General features: G+C 40.3%; 1 protein-coding gene across 23 annotated transcripts in view; it reads left to right on the top strand.

Moving 5' to 3' along the window:
* The first annotated feature begins 3,581 nt into the window (after positions 1–3,581).
* The window catches only part of PPP1R9A (protein phosphatase 1 regulatory subunit 9A), a 312,092-nt gene continuing 299,720 nt past the window's right edge, over positions 3,582–15,953 (top strand). For 4 of the 23 annotated variants that reach the window (XM_072784104.1, XM_072784103.1, XM_072784100.1 and 1 more), the window contains exons 1-3: positions 3,614–3,765; positions 4,477–4,683; positions 5,983–7,603. In XM_072784104.1, coding sequence (XP_072640205.1) covers positions 6,209–7,603 — 1,395 coding nt within the window. In that variant the 5' untranslated portion in view covers positions 3,614–3,765; positions 4,477–4,683; positions 5,983–6,208. Of the gene's footprint in view, positions 3,766–4,092; positions 4,220–4,476; positions 4,684–5,982; positions 7,604–15,953 lie in introns of those variants that run through there. The other 19 variants (XM_072784097.1, XM_072784096.1, XM_072784091.1 and 16 more) reach the window with 12 other exon arrangements.

Genomic DNA, 15,953 nt, shown 5'->3' with positions numbered 1-15,953 from the left:
AAAAGAGAAGATGTATCACTTTGGCCTAAACACACTGTAAATCTACTGTGCTTTATTTGTAGAGCTAAGAAATTAATAACAACTTTAAAAAATGACTTCAGGAATCCTAAGAAGTTCTATAGTTTATTACTTCCAAATAAAAGTAAATGCTCAAACCTATCATGAGCCTACCTTTTGGCTGAAAAGCCAAGACACTGGATGTATTTTAGGATGAGAAATGGATCAAGATGATGGTATAAATTTTCAGTGGCATACCCAAGCCATGAATGTAGGTAGAAAGCAATGCTGAATCATTATCAATTTATTTGGGCAGAAATGACACCTTCTAGATTAGAAAATGTTTATTGATTTAAACATTATTTTATAGTTAGTAACATGAAATCAGACAAATCATAGAGATCTCTGATGTATTCTGAATGTAAGCCCGGGGACTTTTTCATTATTTCACAGAAATATATTTCACCTCTACAATGGAGTGTGTGTGAAATACCAAAAGACTAAAATACTGCAAGACAGACTTAAATTTTTACCCTTAAATAGGGATGGTTATTTTAAAGGATGGACCTTTAGGATACCTGATTACCAACATTCAAATTGGAAGGAGACAGCACACTCTGATATTTGCAAATGTGAAATAAGCAGTTATAAATACACTTTTGGTAAACAAGTTGCTTCATTCCTATCAACACATTTTTCTTATTAGTATTGCTAAAGAAACATAGCAGTGAAATATCCTTTTATGCTAAAGCTATGTGTAAACTTACTTATACAAATTGCTGTTCCATTACTTTGTCTATTCCATAAAGAGATTATTTCAGAGACCTTTAGCTTTGTTCCATTCTATTCTGTCCATGAACTTCTGTTAACATACAATCAGCCAAGTGCCTTTCTGCATTAAATATGGTGTGATAGGCAGTCTTCAGGCTTAGCTTAGTTAATATTACCTAGTCTAAAAAATTGATTTAGGCTTGATTTAGGTTTAATTTTATTTTAATTTAATTTTAACAATTCTTTGACTAGTTATTCAGAATATCCATTATGAGAACTTTAAAAATATATTGAGAAAAACCCCTAAAAAACATAGAATACATTTTGTACTTTTTTTAAACAAAGATTTTATTTATTTTAGAAAGAGTATACTCGGGCACGCGTGAATAGGGAGGGGCAGAAGGAGGAAGAGGACCTAGAGAAAGAATCTGAAGCTGATTCTGCGTGGAGCGTGGACCCCAATATGGGCCTCAATTCCAGGATTGGGAGATCATGACCTGAGCCAAAATCAAGAGTCTGCTGCGCAAGCAGCTGAGCTACCCAGATGTTTCTACATTTTGCAATTTTTATCTTATGGTCCCTTTTTTTTTTTTTTAAACTAATCATGGTTACAAAGGAACTAAGAATAGCAGTACACAATATTCTCCAGGATTCATGAAAGAAATCATATGTGAGCATCACTCCTCCCCAATGCATTGCACTTTGTATACCATGCATGTCAATACTAAATATCATCTTTTATACCCTAACATTGCTCCAGCCCCTTTCCAACTGGAATACGCAAAGTTTATGACCTTGAATCCCCAATACATTAATGCTCTTTTGAACTAAGTTTCAACCCTGATAAAGTCAATATACCTTTTTTAATTCATGGAAATGCAAACGCTGTCTAGAATAGCACTGTCCAAAATAAATATCTATGATGGAAATGTTCTGTATCTACACTGTCCTATAGGGTAGCCAGTAACCACTTGTAGCTACTGAGTCCTTCAAGTGTGGCTAGTGGGACTAAAAACTGAATTTTTAATTATATTTAATTCTAAGTAATTTAAATAGCCTCATGTATTGGGTTAGTAGATCGTTCTAACGGTGTTAGAAGAGGAAAGTAGATTATGGGCAATCAGGCAATCTTAAAATTATCAGCATTAGGTTTTAAAAAAAAAACCTCTATCATTCATTCCTTCGGTATTAATTTTTCCAGAAGGTTCACATAAAAAAAGAAAGAAAAAGAAACCCAAGCAACCAAATTCTTTAGGCTGCTTTTTTGTATGAATCATCTTTTTTGCAAAGAGGTGTAAGACTGATTTTATTGCCAACTCTGCCCCCTCCTACAGACAGAACTCAGTGATTAGGTTCTTGCATTTATTTAGGTTATTCTCCTGAAAAACATGGTTCCATACTGCAAATAAATGACAGGAACTTTTCCACTAAATTATCCCAGACAGCACAAATGTTCTTTCCAAAAGTGGAGACTGGAACCACAGCCCCCTCACATTGCCTGCTACATCTGTTTATGCTTATAGAAGTGACATCCACTTTGTAGACAGAGAATGCCAATTTTTTGGGAAAGCACCCAGAATTTGGTGAGACTTGAAGAAAAAATTTTGCTGTTCAAAATTAAAAGATACATAGAATTGAGTAGCTACAAAGGCCTTTTGAAATTAAAATAGAAGAGATTTTGCTCCCAGAGTACAGATTCTGTATACAGACTTGCTGGAATTCATATCCAACTATGATCATTTACTAGTTGATAAAGCTCTGGTTAAGTTACAAAACCTAAACCTCAAGTTTTCCCATCTGGTAAATGCAGATAATAATAGATCTGTTGGGAAAACTTGTGTAAGACTTTGAGATGGACAAATATCTCTCTGTGTCCTTTCAGTGGAAGGCTGGATGTTATCAACAGGACTCTCTCTTGTTTTTTTTTTTTTTTTGGTTCTACAGTAGTCTGAACCTTTGACCAGGCCATTTTCCTATTTTATAGGCTGTAGAAACTTAGGGTAATGTAAATGTTCTTATCTACAGAAATGCAAAATTACTTTGTTTTGTTTTGTTTTTTTAGAAATACTATTACTTCCCTGTAGCACAGATAATCCAAAACATTACATTTTCATGCCTTATACAATCTTAGCCAGTTTTGCCTCTTTCCGGATTGTCCCTAAGTTCTGCTTTGCGCCTGCATCCTTGTTTGAATGGGTTCTAACATCTTGCGGTTCCGTCTCTAATTAATGAGTCGAAGGACCTATCTGCCACATTTTTCATTTCATATTTCTGTTTCATATTTCTATGGCTTTTTTTTTTTTTTTTTTTGGCCTTCTTGAAAAATTATCCTTTTAGTCCTTTGTACTCTGAGGAGTCTTTGGGAGGATCGGCTTAAAGACCTACATTGACCGTCCTGATGAGTGGGCTATTTTGCCGCAGGGCTGTAACACTTCCGGTACCTTTTTGGGGAGGGGGTGGGGAGGAAGGGGGACTGGGCAGTGTGAAGAGGGGGAAGGGTGCGGGTGGGGGTGGGGGTGGGGGTGGGGTGGGGGGTCTGGAAAACTCTACCCTGACGCGGAAGTGAGAAGACCTCCTCCTCCTCCTCCTTCTCACGGTGGAGGCCTAAGGTCAAGGTGGGTGTCAGGCGGGGCACGGCCTAGCTGGTGGCCTTCGGGGCCTGCAGGGCAGCCTGGGGTTCTGGATGCCCCGGGGTCATGAAGTTCGCCGCAGACTCGGGGGGGCGGGGGGGGGAGGGCCCGGCGGCGAGCCGGCCCTCAGCCCCGCCTCCGCCGAGCCGACCCCCGGAGCAGGGAGGCGGCGGGGCCCGGGAAGGGCAGGCCCGGCCCCAGGCCCGGGAGGCCCCTCGCCCGCGGCCGCGGGGGGTGGGGCGGCCTCGCCTCGGGCCGGTGCTCCTCGCCCTCGGTTGGCCGCCAGAGGCTCCCTCTCTCTCCTCTCCCGGGATTTTGCTGCCGGGCTCCCTCTCTCTGCGGCCCTAGAGTTAATCCCATCAGCGAGGTGAGGCACCTGTTACCCTGGGCCTTCCTCGCCCCCGCGGCCTCTCCCCCGCCTCGCCCCGGCTCCCCCGCGGCCCCGGCGGCCCGGCGCGGCGCCGCACGTGGGCCGACCCCCGACCCCCGACCCCCGACCCCCCGCGCCGGGCCCCCCGCGCCAGGCCCGCCCGAGGGTGCGAGCGCGTCGCGGCCCGGGCCGCCGCCCGCAATGGCGTTGCGGAGCGCAGCGCGCCTCCCGGGGCCGCCCGCCGCGGGCTGGGCGCGCGTGGGGGCCGCGGCGCGCGTGGAAGCGGCCGCCGCAGCCGCCCTCCGCGCTGCGCCGTGAGCGGCGGGCGGAGGGGCTCGGAGCCGGCGGGCGCCGAGAGAGCCGCGGCCGCCGCGGGGCGGGGGGCGCCTCCGAGGCGGGGGTGGGGGCCGCGGCCGCCCGACCCTCCCCGCCGGCGGCGGCTCCGGCTCGGGTAAGGGGGAGGCTGTGCGCGGGGCGAGGCGGGGAGGGTGGAGACGCAGAGGGGGAGATCGGGATGTACAAAGGCTGAGTTGCAGGCTGGGGGTGGGGTGGGCTGCGTTGGGGAGCGATAGGTTGAGGATCGGAGGCACTATCAGTGGGATCTATTGTTTCCTGGCACACTGGGAGGAAAAACAAAGGGATTTATTATCATCACCCTGTAATTTTTTTTTTTCTTTTTCTTTCCTTTTTTTTTTTGAATGTGGCCAGGGAGCTCGGCTCTCCCGGGGCCACACTGGGATCCGCCTGGCAGCCGCCGGGAGCCGCAGCCAATGTGTTAGGACTTCAGGTGCTTCTTGGCACAAAGCTAGACTGCGACCTCCTACCATAGCGCTTGGCGTCACCTGCTCTCCCGGCCCTGCCCCGGGGCCGAGGGATTGCGTCCCGAACCAGGCTTGGGAACCGGCTGCCTCTCAAGTTGGTGTTATTTATGTTTGTCTTTTGTGAGGGCAGGTTTCGAGTCCCCCCCCCCCCCTGGCGGCCCCATCTCCCCCGCCCCCGCCCCCTCGGGTTCGAATTGGCTGGGGAGGGAGAGGGGTGTATGTGAAGGGGGGGAGGGGAGGGTGTGTAAGGCTTAAAAACAAATGTCAGGGTACAAGGAGATTGTCGATGCTTTACCAAAAAAGAAAAAGAAAAAAAAAAAAAAAAAAAAAAAGAAAGGCACCACACTCTCAAGCCTTTCTTGTTTGTCTGCATGGGCCATGCATGCGTGCTGGGCCAGAAGCCGAGTTTGGAGGCGGTTTCAGGGAAAGTGTGTGCTTCCTCAGCTGATTGTGCATGAGGGTGATCTGGCTCGGCCTAATACCAAAAGACGAAACTAAAGCAAAAACAAAATGAAAAATCTTTAGAACTACGTTGTCTGCGCCTCAGCAGATCTCGAAGGATTTGATTACGGGCATAATTGATACAAAATCCAGCTGCGGGCTAGTGGAGACCAGCAAGCATGCATTGCGTTGCATTTTGAGCTTGTCCTAAGTTAGAGGCGAGTAGGAGTAAACAAATCAGGACTCTGAAAAGAGGTTTCGTGTTATAGTTGCTCTCTGATCATCACGTTCTCCTGCATTTATTCCCGTGATGTTCTGCATCTCACTGTATAATTGATAGCATCCACACTTAGGAAACTTCCAAATATTAGATGTAACTCCAGTTAGCGTGAAACTTATTTTCATTTGAGAACTTTCTTCTGCTTGCTTTGGTCTGAAATGTCCTAACGTTGCTTTGGGGATGCTATGAATGAGAATGTTGGACCAGAGAGAGTGAAATAAGCCTCTCTGACCATATTTTGGACTTTGGAAACAGATTCCAAACTCTGAATTGGGCTTCTACAGAAAGAATAAATTCTACCTGATGTGGAGCATCCCAAGTTGAAATTCATTTTTTTCCGAACAGGTTGATGAACTGATGGTTTAAGATCATTCACAAAAGCAACAGAAACTTAGGCTAACGTAGTGTACTTATATGTAAGTTATGTTGTTGTGTTAGTGCGTGATTTCTGTAGGGATCTCCACATTGTGTTTGAAACATGTTTGCTACCAAAGACCAATCAGAGGTGTAACTTTTAAATTCTTGGCTTTTAAGTTCCCATTTCATTAAGTGATTTTTTTTTTCTTTCTGTTTGACATATGGCTTAGCCACTTTGAAAAGTGTATTATTAGTTGACTAAACTTAAATTCAAATAAGTAAATGAATTTAGAAATTCATTCTTTTCTATTACAGATGAACCTCTAGTCTTGCTTTGAAAAAGCCATTTTGTGTAACTCTTGACTGAATAATTTCCTAATACACCTGTTGGGAGGATCACTGATACAGTATGCCATTTGAGAGGTACTTTTTCTTGATCAAATACTGGTGATTAGAGAAGAGAGGTGTTTTGTTTTTTTGTTTTTTGTTTTTTGTTTTTTCTGATCATTATGAACATTGGCTTTTCACCCCTGAAGTAAAAATGTTGAAAACCGAGTCTTCAGGTGAACGAACCACTCTCAGAAGTGCCTCTCCTCACAGGAATGCATACAGAACTGAGTTCCAGGCACTGAAAAGTACCTTTGACAAACCCAAGTCAGATGGGGAGCAAAAAACAAAAGAAGGTGAGGGCTCCCAGCAGAGCAGGGGGAGGAAATATGGCTCCAATGTCAACAGAATCAAAAATCTATTTATGCAGATGGGTATGGAACCCAGTGAAAATGCTGCAGTCGTTGCCAAAACAAGGGGGAAAGGTGGACCTTCATCTCCACAGAGAAGAATGAGGCCCAAAGAATTTCTGGAAAAAACAGATGGCTCGGTTGTTAAGTTGGAGTCCTCTGTTTCAGAACGAATTAGTAGATTTGACACGTTGTACGATGGCCCTTCCTATTCTAAGTTCACAGAAACTCGGAAGATGTTTGAGAGAAGTGTGCACGAATCAGGACAAAACAACCGCTATTCCCCAAAGAAAGAGAAAGCTGGAGGTAGTGAACCTCAGGATGAGTGGGGTGGTTCGAAGTCCAACAGAGGCAGTACCGATTCCTTGGATAGCCTTAGCTCTCGGACAGAGGCTGTCTCCCCAACTGTGAGTCAACTGAGTGCAGTATTCGAGAACACCGATTCCCCCAGTGCCATCGTTTCTGAGAAGGCTGAGAACAGTGAATACTCAGTGACTGGACATTATCCTCTGAACCTACCATCTGTTACTGTTACAAATCTTGATACCTTTGGTCACCTTAAGGATTCTAATTCTTGGTCTCCTCCAAGCAAACTCAGTGATGATGCAGAGGATGCTCAGAAGAGTCATACAACTCCAGTCCCAGAAGTGGCTCTGAAAAGTACCTCTCCAGCCTCGATGCCAAGTGAAGAGACACAGCAGAGAAAGGAAGCCGAGGACTCCACATCTAACCAAGAGACTCCTGACAGAGGTGACAGAGACATTCCTGAAGAGCCTCGTGCTGAACATAAGGCAATGCCAGAGTCTGAAATCCCTTCACCACAGAATGAACCTTTAGGAGACGCTGAGGCTAATTTAGTTGGGAGTGAGGCAGCAATGCATCAGAAGAAAGAACTTGCAGGTGGTGATTTTACCTCTGCTGATGCTTCTGGTTCCAGTGGTGGAAAAGAAGGACCTGAAGATTCAGATCATTTTGAGAGTTCCCATGTTTACATGCACAGTGACTACAATGTATATAGGGTAAGATCCAGGTATAATTCAGACTGGGGAGAGACAGGCACTGAACAGGATGAGCAGGAAGATAGTGATGAAAACAATTACTATCAACCTGATATGGAATACTCGGAAATTGTTGGATTGCCAGAAGAAGAAGACATCCCAGCAAATAGGAAAATTAAATTTAGTAGTGCTCCGATTAAGGTAAGTATGTTTTCTCAGTTTGTTTTTGAAGTGGTTTTTTTTTTCTTTTCTTTTTTTTTTTTTTTTTAGTATTTGGGCCTAAATGTATGTAGAATAGATTTGACAACTATAAGGAATTCCCGGTTGTTGATATACACATGTCAGGTGATTTTAAAAGTTTGGGAGATGTCCACATATTTCCTGATAGGCTTTCTGTTTGCTTAAAACAGTATTGACTAACAGTAAAGTTGAAGAAGTTTGGAGATTGTGAGATACATTCCAATGGACTGGAGTATGAATAATATGAACACTGAAAACCAGGAGTGTTAGTTTGAAATGGAATTACCTCTTTAACCAGTTTTACCTACAAGTGCCCATAAGTAATAAAATTTTCTGAATCTGAACCCTCTAGGATATGAGGCATAATGTACCATGAGAGAGTTATGATGACCTTGGAATAACAGTCTTCATTTACTTGCTTAAAAAAATCTGAGTTATCTCTTACTTAAGTGTAAGTGGATTGTGAGGAATGTTGAAACTTATTATAATTCTTTGTGTGTGTGTGTGTGTGTGTGTGTGTGTGCTGCTACTTAGTAGTGAAAGTTTGATTCGTAGAAATATATTAGCGGACTTAAATACTTTAATTGGAAAGCTATGACTGTAAGTAGCTTTGAGTTCAGAATTTGTAATGTAGCCCTGAAATGAAATTTTGTGAAAGGAAATTAAATTGATTTGTCATTCATGTATATGTTTTTACCTCTTAAAAGCTGGGTAAATGCCAGTTGAATTCAGATGCTCTATTCTAATGACTTCACTGAGTTAACATTTGGTATAGAAGAAATAGCACAATGTACATCAGTAGCGGGTGGTGAGACATTATTAGCTGATAATGGCAGGAGGGGCAGGAGGTGATGGGTTGAGTATCACAATCTCCTGGAGTGCTTTTTCACTGTGCTTTTTCACTTTTTCACCCACCAGCCTTCGTCCTGAGATTCTGGTGTGCCCTCCTAGGGGAATCTGAAGGGTTGTGGTGATAGAATGTGTAGCTTGAAACCACTTTCTAGGGACTCCTCACTTGTCCCGTGTGTATATATGATAGATTTGTAATTGGATGTGGTTATCTTTTGAAAGAATCTGAAATCACTGTCTATTGTTATTTCCATCTTTTAAAACTTCCGTATAAGGGCTGTAAGACATAATTTACAAAGCAAAGAGAAATTTGATTTTGCTTTAATTATGAAACACTATTTTGAAATGAAGTAATAATCTATGAAATTATTTATAGGTGTTAGGGGGCAAACTTTTCATTTCATTAGCGTAAGACAAAAGTTCTGGATCAGAATGGGCCATGCCAAGTTACACTGTGTTTAAAATAACTAGAGGTGTGAGTGTGGTTTCTGAGTAAGCTAAGTTTCTTTGCTGTGCTTTCCCAATTTCCTTTGTGAAACTCTCCCCTCCGCCTCTCCTCCTACCCCCCCCCCCCAATTCTAGGCTCTGTCTTTAGAGGTGTCTTTCCCTCAGGCCTGTCCAGGAGCTCCTAAATTTCACCATGCATGTTCCCTTCTCAAGTACTTTCCTTTGAACATCATCTTTCTGCCCCTTAGGAAGAAAGCAATAAGATTAAATTGTTTCACACTGAGCAAGGCAGGAATAACTGAAATGAACTCTTCAAGGAGTTTGTTAAAACCAGTGACTAACTCCCAAATGGGGGATAGCAGCTTATGAAAATTTATCAAGTAGAACACTACCCACTCAACCAAATGGGGCACCAGCCTTATATTTGGGTCCTGTGCTGCACAAAACATAACGCACAGGAATAGGTTTAATGCATTTTAAAGGATTTGTCATTGAAATGTGGCTGTTCCTATATGAACAAGCCAGGTTTTGGGTATGATATTCTGAAATTCAAGTGATATTTTTTCTACTATGGCTCATAACAAAAAGCATTTGCCTCTTAATTTTCATATAATAAACTGTACTTCACATAACATAGAATGAAATAGATTTTATATATATATATATATATATATATATATATATATATATATATATATAACATAGATCAAGCATAAGATTAGTGAAGCAAAGATAATGCACTGGGTTTTAGTGGGCAGTTAACAGTACTAGTTGGAGTGGATTAAGTTTGCAAACAGAAGATTCATTCTTAGCCCTTTGTAAAGAATAAGACAATTACTCTTTCTTGTTCTCATTGTTTAACATGTAAGTGGATTCACTTGGAAATTTTGAGAGCTACTTTTCTCCTGGTAGTGGTGATGGTAGTGTTTAGATTATTCTTCAATTAAGATTTTTGCCTCAGAGGGTGATAATAATGAAATTCAACATGTATTTATTGAAGGCTTCTTATTATGTGTGTATTCTCATGCTGTTAGGTGTGGAAGACACACAAATCTATAATGTTACCTCTTTCCTATGTGAGCTGGTGGAGTCAGTTCTTAAACCCTTGGTATTTCAAACCCATGTAACACAGTCTGAAAACCTGCCTTGAAATGTTTAATGTCCTATAATATAAAGACTGTGACTGTCGTTGGCTGTACTAAATGCATGGAGTGAACAGGATTTGATAGACCATTTGAAAGGGAGTACGCTGAGCCATTCCCTATGTATGTTTCCTTACTCTTTTTGTAAACATTCACTTATGGAATGGGAGATTATGATTTCCAACCTAAATCTTTTCTTTTGAAATTTGAACATACTCCCTCTTTTAGCAACAATAGGTGACATATTCTTTACAGAACTGACCTTTAGAACTTTTACATTCTTTTCCTGATATTCTCATCTTATTCTTAACTAGAGTAAATATTCTCGATACTTTTAGACTTTTGTTTTACATCTTGTTTATGATCTCTGTGTGTGTGATCGTGTCCTCAGTTTTTATTTCAGTTCTTCTACAGATGTTTTAAATAGATGCTTTTCTAAGATGTCTTAAATCTGGACCTAGAAAAGTATTAAAATAATGGCTGATCTTTCCTGTGTAGCATATTGCTTATACATAATTGTTGGTGACACTTAGAAATGGATTATTTCTTAATGGATAGGCTGATGGGTTTCACAGTGTTGTGGAAAATTAGAATGGGATTGATTAATAATGGAAAACATAGATTCAAGTTTGAGATGGGGAATGAGAGAGTGTTATGAACCATGCTAATGTGGAATTATGCTTTCATTCTCAGGAATTTCTCAAAACCAACAGATTGAATTAATTACATTTGCCTTAAATAAATGCAGGATAGAAAGGGTGACATTTTTCATTATTGTTTTCTATTAATTCAGAACATTTACTGAGTCCTTACTATGTGTCAGGACAATGCAATATACAATAAAAGTAATAAATACATAAAATGACTGGAGCTGATCAGGTCAGCGACTGCTAGTAGGTGGGGAGTGGAGAGCCCATTAACAATGCTTCTCAGGCTATTCTGCTAAAATGTTCTTGGATGATCTTTCTAAAGTCACTGCAACCTTTTTAAGGCAGTAATAACCCTTTCTCGGTTTCTGGTAGCCTTATGTCCTTTGGATAGGTGTTCTTGAAACATAACATAGATGAAAAATGGTATTATTCTAATTCCCAGCAAGACAGAGATTATAGGGTTAACGTTAAGATGTATTGTGCTGTACTCTTCTGAATGTTTTCTCAAACTGTATGGGGCTTTACAGAGCTGGGGTTCAAAAGAGAATCACCAAGGGCAGCAGTGCTTCTCTAAATCTTACATGATACTTGTTGAAAGTGGGTCCCTTAGCATTCTCTTTCTCTTTTGGGGCTCTGAGTTGGTACACAGGGCATCTACGAGACCTTTTATTCAAGATGGTGTTTAGAGTATCATTGTGAGATCCAAATTTCTGACATTCTGCTTCTTTAGATTAAACTTTAATATGCTTATAAATCACTTGGGGATCTTTTAAAATGAAGACTTGTGATTCCGTAGGTATTTTGGGGGAATCACCTTGATGTGATAGTTAGCCTCCAAGTACATTACCAGCTTTCCCAGGGGTTATGGAATAGACAGGCTCAGCAACCAAATTAAATATTCAGATCACAGTATTTATCAAATTAGTTTAAAACACACAGCCAGAAGCAAGAGGAAAGCCATGGGGTAAGTTAACACACATAAGGTGCAAAGCTTGGAAGGACCACACCACCTGGGCCCAGGTACACAATATTCATATGTCCCGACCCTCTCCCTCTTTCACATCATCTTTCCGATTGAGGGTGTGGTAATGAGGACCAGAGCTGAGTTTTGAGCAAGGGCTCCACATACTAATAATACCCTAGACTGATGATACATATTTGGTGTATTGAAGAGAGAGGGTACAAGTATACGTACATACAAGTGTAGCTTTGCCAGTTTTGCTGAGTTGTATCTGTGTTTCTTGGGTAAAGCACCTGCAGAGTCTGGAATAAGACCAGCCTGGGGCGTCCTTGGTGGGTGGCTGATATGGAGATGGTATATATGTCAGTCCAGAGATGGTATGATGATGACTTAGTCTTTCCATCCTTTTTTTTTTTTTTTACAAGTGAACCTCGTTTGTTCCAGCTTATTTTCTAGTTTAAAATATCTTAGAGCTTATTAAATTGCCTATTTTTAACACATCTTAAGAACTTTGCCTTCATTTCAGAAGCTTATGATCCCTTATTATGTATATCTAATTGAGCCTCAGAATTTTGCCTTTACCTCATAAGCTATTAGTTTACTTACCATCAGTGACCACTACTTCTTATGAGTTTTATCCAGCTCATTTGTTTCCTTGACTTTCATAATAGAACTTAATATTCTTGAATAATATAGCAAATTCACAAAACAGGTGAGATTGTGCATTCCTAAAAAAAGATCTCAAGTGGGTGCTAAGGCTGCTGGTCAACAGATCGCTCTTTGGAATATGTGAAGTACAGTTTTCTGGCTTCAGAAAAGAGCTGGTTACAAAATGTGTGGGAAGCTTGTTTGACACGTTTGCTTTCCAGATCAGTCTGCTGTAGCTGGTTGTGTGGAATAGTGTTCTTTGAAGCTGATACAGGTGTAAAGTTGTAAGGTGCATGATGGTTCTGGATACAGGAAAGTATTGATTTCTAAATTCAAAAAAGGTTTGGGTCATTAAAGTGTCACATCGTAGACTCTTGTGTTAGACCACATAGGAGTTTTATACAAGAGTATAAGTTTTTAATTATAAAAGAACAGGAGGAAGTAGTTCTTGATAGACTCAGAAATTCAATTTCTTTCATTTTTTGAAAGCCTAAATTAATAAGCTAAGGAAAGTATAAGGATAGTTATCTTATATGGTATGTTTTTATTTGGATAACTTTGATGCCCTAACATTTAAATTGGACTGCCTTTAAAATTTTGGTGTCTTGGAACCTATGGTTTATAACTAGGTAAATATATAAAATATTTTAATGTACTATACATACACATTTAATATACAAATATTTTCATGTACCCCTCTTCTAATATTGAGTGTTTATACGGATACCCCTTCCCTATTTCACTAAACACGGTCATTTGGTATTCAAAAAGGTTCTTTTCTACAGCAAACTGTTACAGATGTTTGTTGGCATTTATTTGTGGTAGAAAGATTTACTTTTTGGGTTTTGTATCATCCGTAATATTTTGTCTTCCCCTCTAAACTTCCCCACAAAAGACATTAGTTATTGGGTTAATGGATTTTAAAGGGAAGAGGCTGAATTTAGGGGAAGATAACTTTCTATTATGTTATCCACACTTTGTTTACCTTGTTAACCCACTTACATGCCCATCAATTGTAATCTGATTTAAATCTCATCTGCGTTAGATTTTTTTGGTCACATCTTACTTCTTCGCTGCTCCAGGACTAAAAAGGTTTTGGAATTCTCTAGAGCAATATGGTTAGATATGGGATAATTTCTGCATAAACAAAGCAAGCATTGGTATATTAAACTCTGAATATAATTTCTTGGTGTGTGCTGTTACTTAATTTACTTAATTTTCTGTGTTCTTCCCTTTTGGATCTATTTCATTTTTGTTCTTTTGCTTCATTATATTCTACAGTTCTCAATTTGAATGGGAAGAGATGATTCATATTTTTTCTTCCTGGTCACTTAAAATTTTTTCCCAGTTCTCGTTTCTTCATTTTGGTTTGTGACATAGAAACTGAAAGATGAAAAATCCTTCAAGGTAATCTAGTGTAATTTCCCCCTCATTCCAGTTAGCTCTTCAATAGCACAATGCTGACAGATGATCATTCGGCTTCTGCTTTAATAATTCCACCTTTGGGAAGTTTATTATTTTGCAAGGTGGAAGGAAAGTTAGGAGGAGGGACACCCTATTGTGTGTGCATGTGCGTGCATGTGTGTGTGTGTGTAATTGGACAGCATTGTGAATGTACTTATTTCCACTTACTTTTAATTTGCAATTTTTTAATTGAGATAAAATTCAAATAACACAAAATTCACCATATAGTTCGATGGTTTTCAGTATTTTCACAGTATTGTGTAACCATCACTGCTATCTAATTCTAGAAGATTGCCATCACCCTAGAAAGAAACCCTGTGCCTATTAGCAGTCACTCCCAATTCCCCTTCTTCCTGTATCCTCTGGCAAACACTAATCTACTTTCTCTATGAATTTACTTCTTCTGGACATTTCATATAAATGGAATCAGGGGTATGCGTTTTGAAAGGAATATAAAAGACACGAGTGTGACTGGCGAGATGTTAAAATTTAAGATTCCCTGAGGACAGCACACTATATAGGAAAGTCGAAAGAGCAGGCCAAAAGAATTTTCTGGGTGCTGACACAGGCTAAAGATCCAAGTGGCGAGGTGTGGGAGCAACAGATGCTGTCTGCCCCTTATGCAGTTTCATGGAGAGGAAAACAAACAAACAAACAAACAAACAAACAAGCGAGCTAAGAAGACAGCATCCAGGAGGGGTTGGGGCTATTTGTAAACTGAGGAAGTATGGTTGACTGTGGTGAAGGGAGTGGTTGGAATAAGTCCCTTGCATGGGACACTGCACTTCTCTGCATGTAACCTGAAGTTGCTACTGCTGGAGCCTAAGTGTCTGCTTCAGCATGGAGTACCGTAAAGGCACCAGGGCACTAATGCTGATTTCATGTTTACATTGCTCTTACAACAAGGGACTCTTGTCCTTTTCTGATAATCTGATGAGTTTATTTCCATCCTACTGCTCTTACCTTGTGGCTTTCATTATTCTTTTATGTTGATCTAGATTGTTCGTAGACAAACTTCACTCTGTATTTAAAATTCTCTTAATTCTTCAATATTTTAATACAGGTTTCATATGCCATACTTGCTATTATCTGTAATGTAACCGTTTATGAGATGAGTAATGTGGGGCTGGCATTCATTTAGTTTATTGCATGGTATTTACTGGAGCTTAGTATATATATTGCTGTTAAATGTTATTAGCTGGTAATGAAAGTAACACCAAGAGTGACGTGGCATTCTGTAAACTTGACAAATGGCCTCTCGAGGCATTGGCTTTCTTATTTGTAATGGAGGCTGTCTTACTTGTAAAAGATGCCTTCTCTACTTTATCGTCTTGTGACTCTCTGATAATCTCTTGAAGATATTTGTGCAATAAGTGCCACTATCATAAATATCTGTGCTATTATTTCAAAGGGAAATGGACATCTTTTGTTGCAATATGGAAATTAATTATGTTAATTGCCTTTGAGAATGTTATTTATGCTATAGATTATAGTAAAAGCTTTAAAATGATTAAATTTTAAGTCCCAGGGAGTGTATTTTTATAGAGTGGCTTTTAGAGCAACTCAACTTTTGGAAGTATGGATTGAACTATATATTAAACACCCTGCGAAGGAACCTAAGAATAAAGAAATGTTTTGTAATATAGTTGCTGACATATTAATTGCTTCACTCACTTTTGTTCTGGAAATAGCTTCATAGCACAGTTCAACATGATGGAGATATTGATATTTTTTTTGCAAAATTTCAAATTTTTTAGTCTAACTTGCTCTCTCTCATGCATCTGTTCTAATAAAAAGGACAGTGAATCAGGCAGAGTATAAAGATATCTGGAAATTTTATATTTCAGGAGGAGGAAAGTTTTGTTCTTCACAATCTATTTTCAGAGGAATTTAAGAAAAGCATTTATACAGTTAAAACTTTCTGCCATTTATTGATGTATCAGGAAAAGTGGTTTCAGATGAAATGGCTCATAGACCTTAGTCTCCTCTCTTTTTTAAGTCAGGTAATGAGTTTTATTCTGGGGGAAAGCTGATCCTCCAAGGTATTTTCTATACCAGCTGAAATACAGTGGTCTAGATAGGAACACATAGTGGTTGGCAAGGGTCAAAAAGAGAAAGAGTCATGATTATGGAGGTTCCTTTCCAGGACT

This window comes from Canis lupus, chromosome 18, assembly GCF_048164855.1.
Source record: "Canis lupus baileyi chromosome 18, mCanLup2.hap1, whole genome shotgun sequence".
Taxonomy (NCBI): Eukaryota; Metazoa; Chordata; class Mammalia; order Carnivora; family Canidae; genus Canis; species Canis lupus.
The sequence above is the reverse complement of the archived record's forward strand: the minus strand, read 5'-3'. Positions and strand labels throughout refer to the sequence as shown.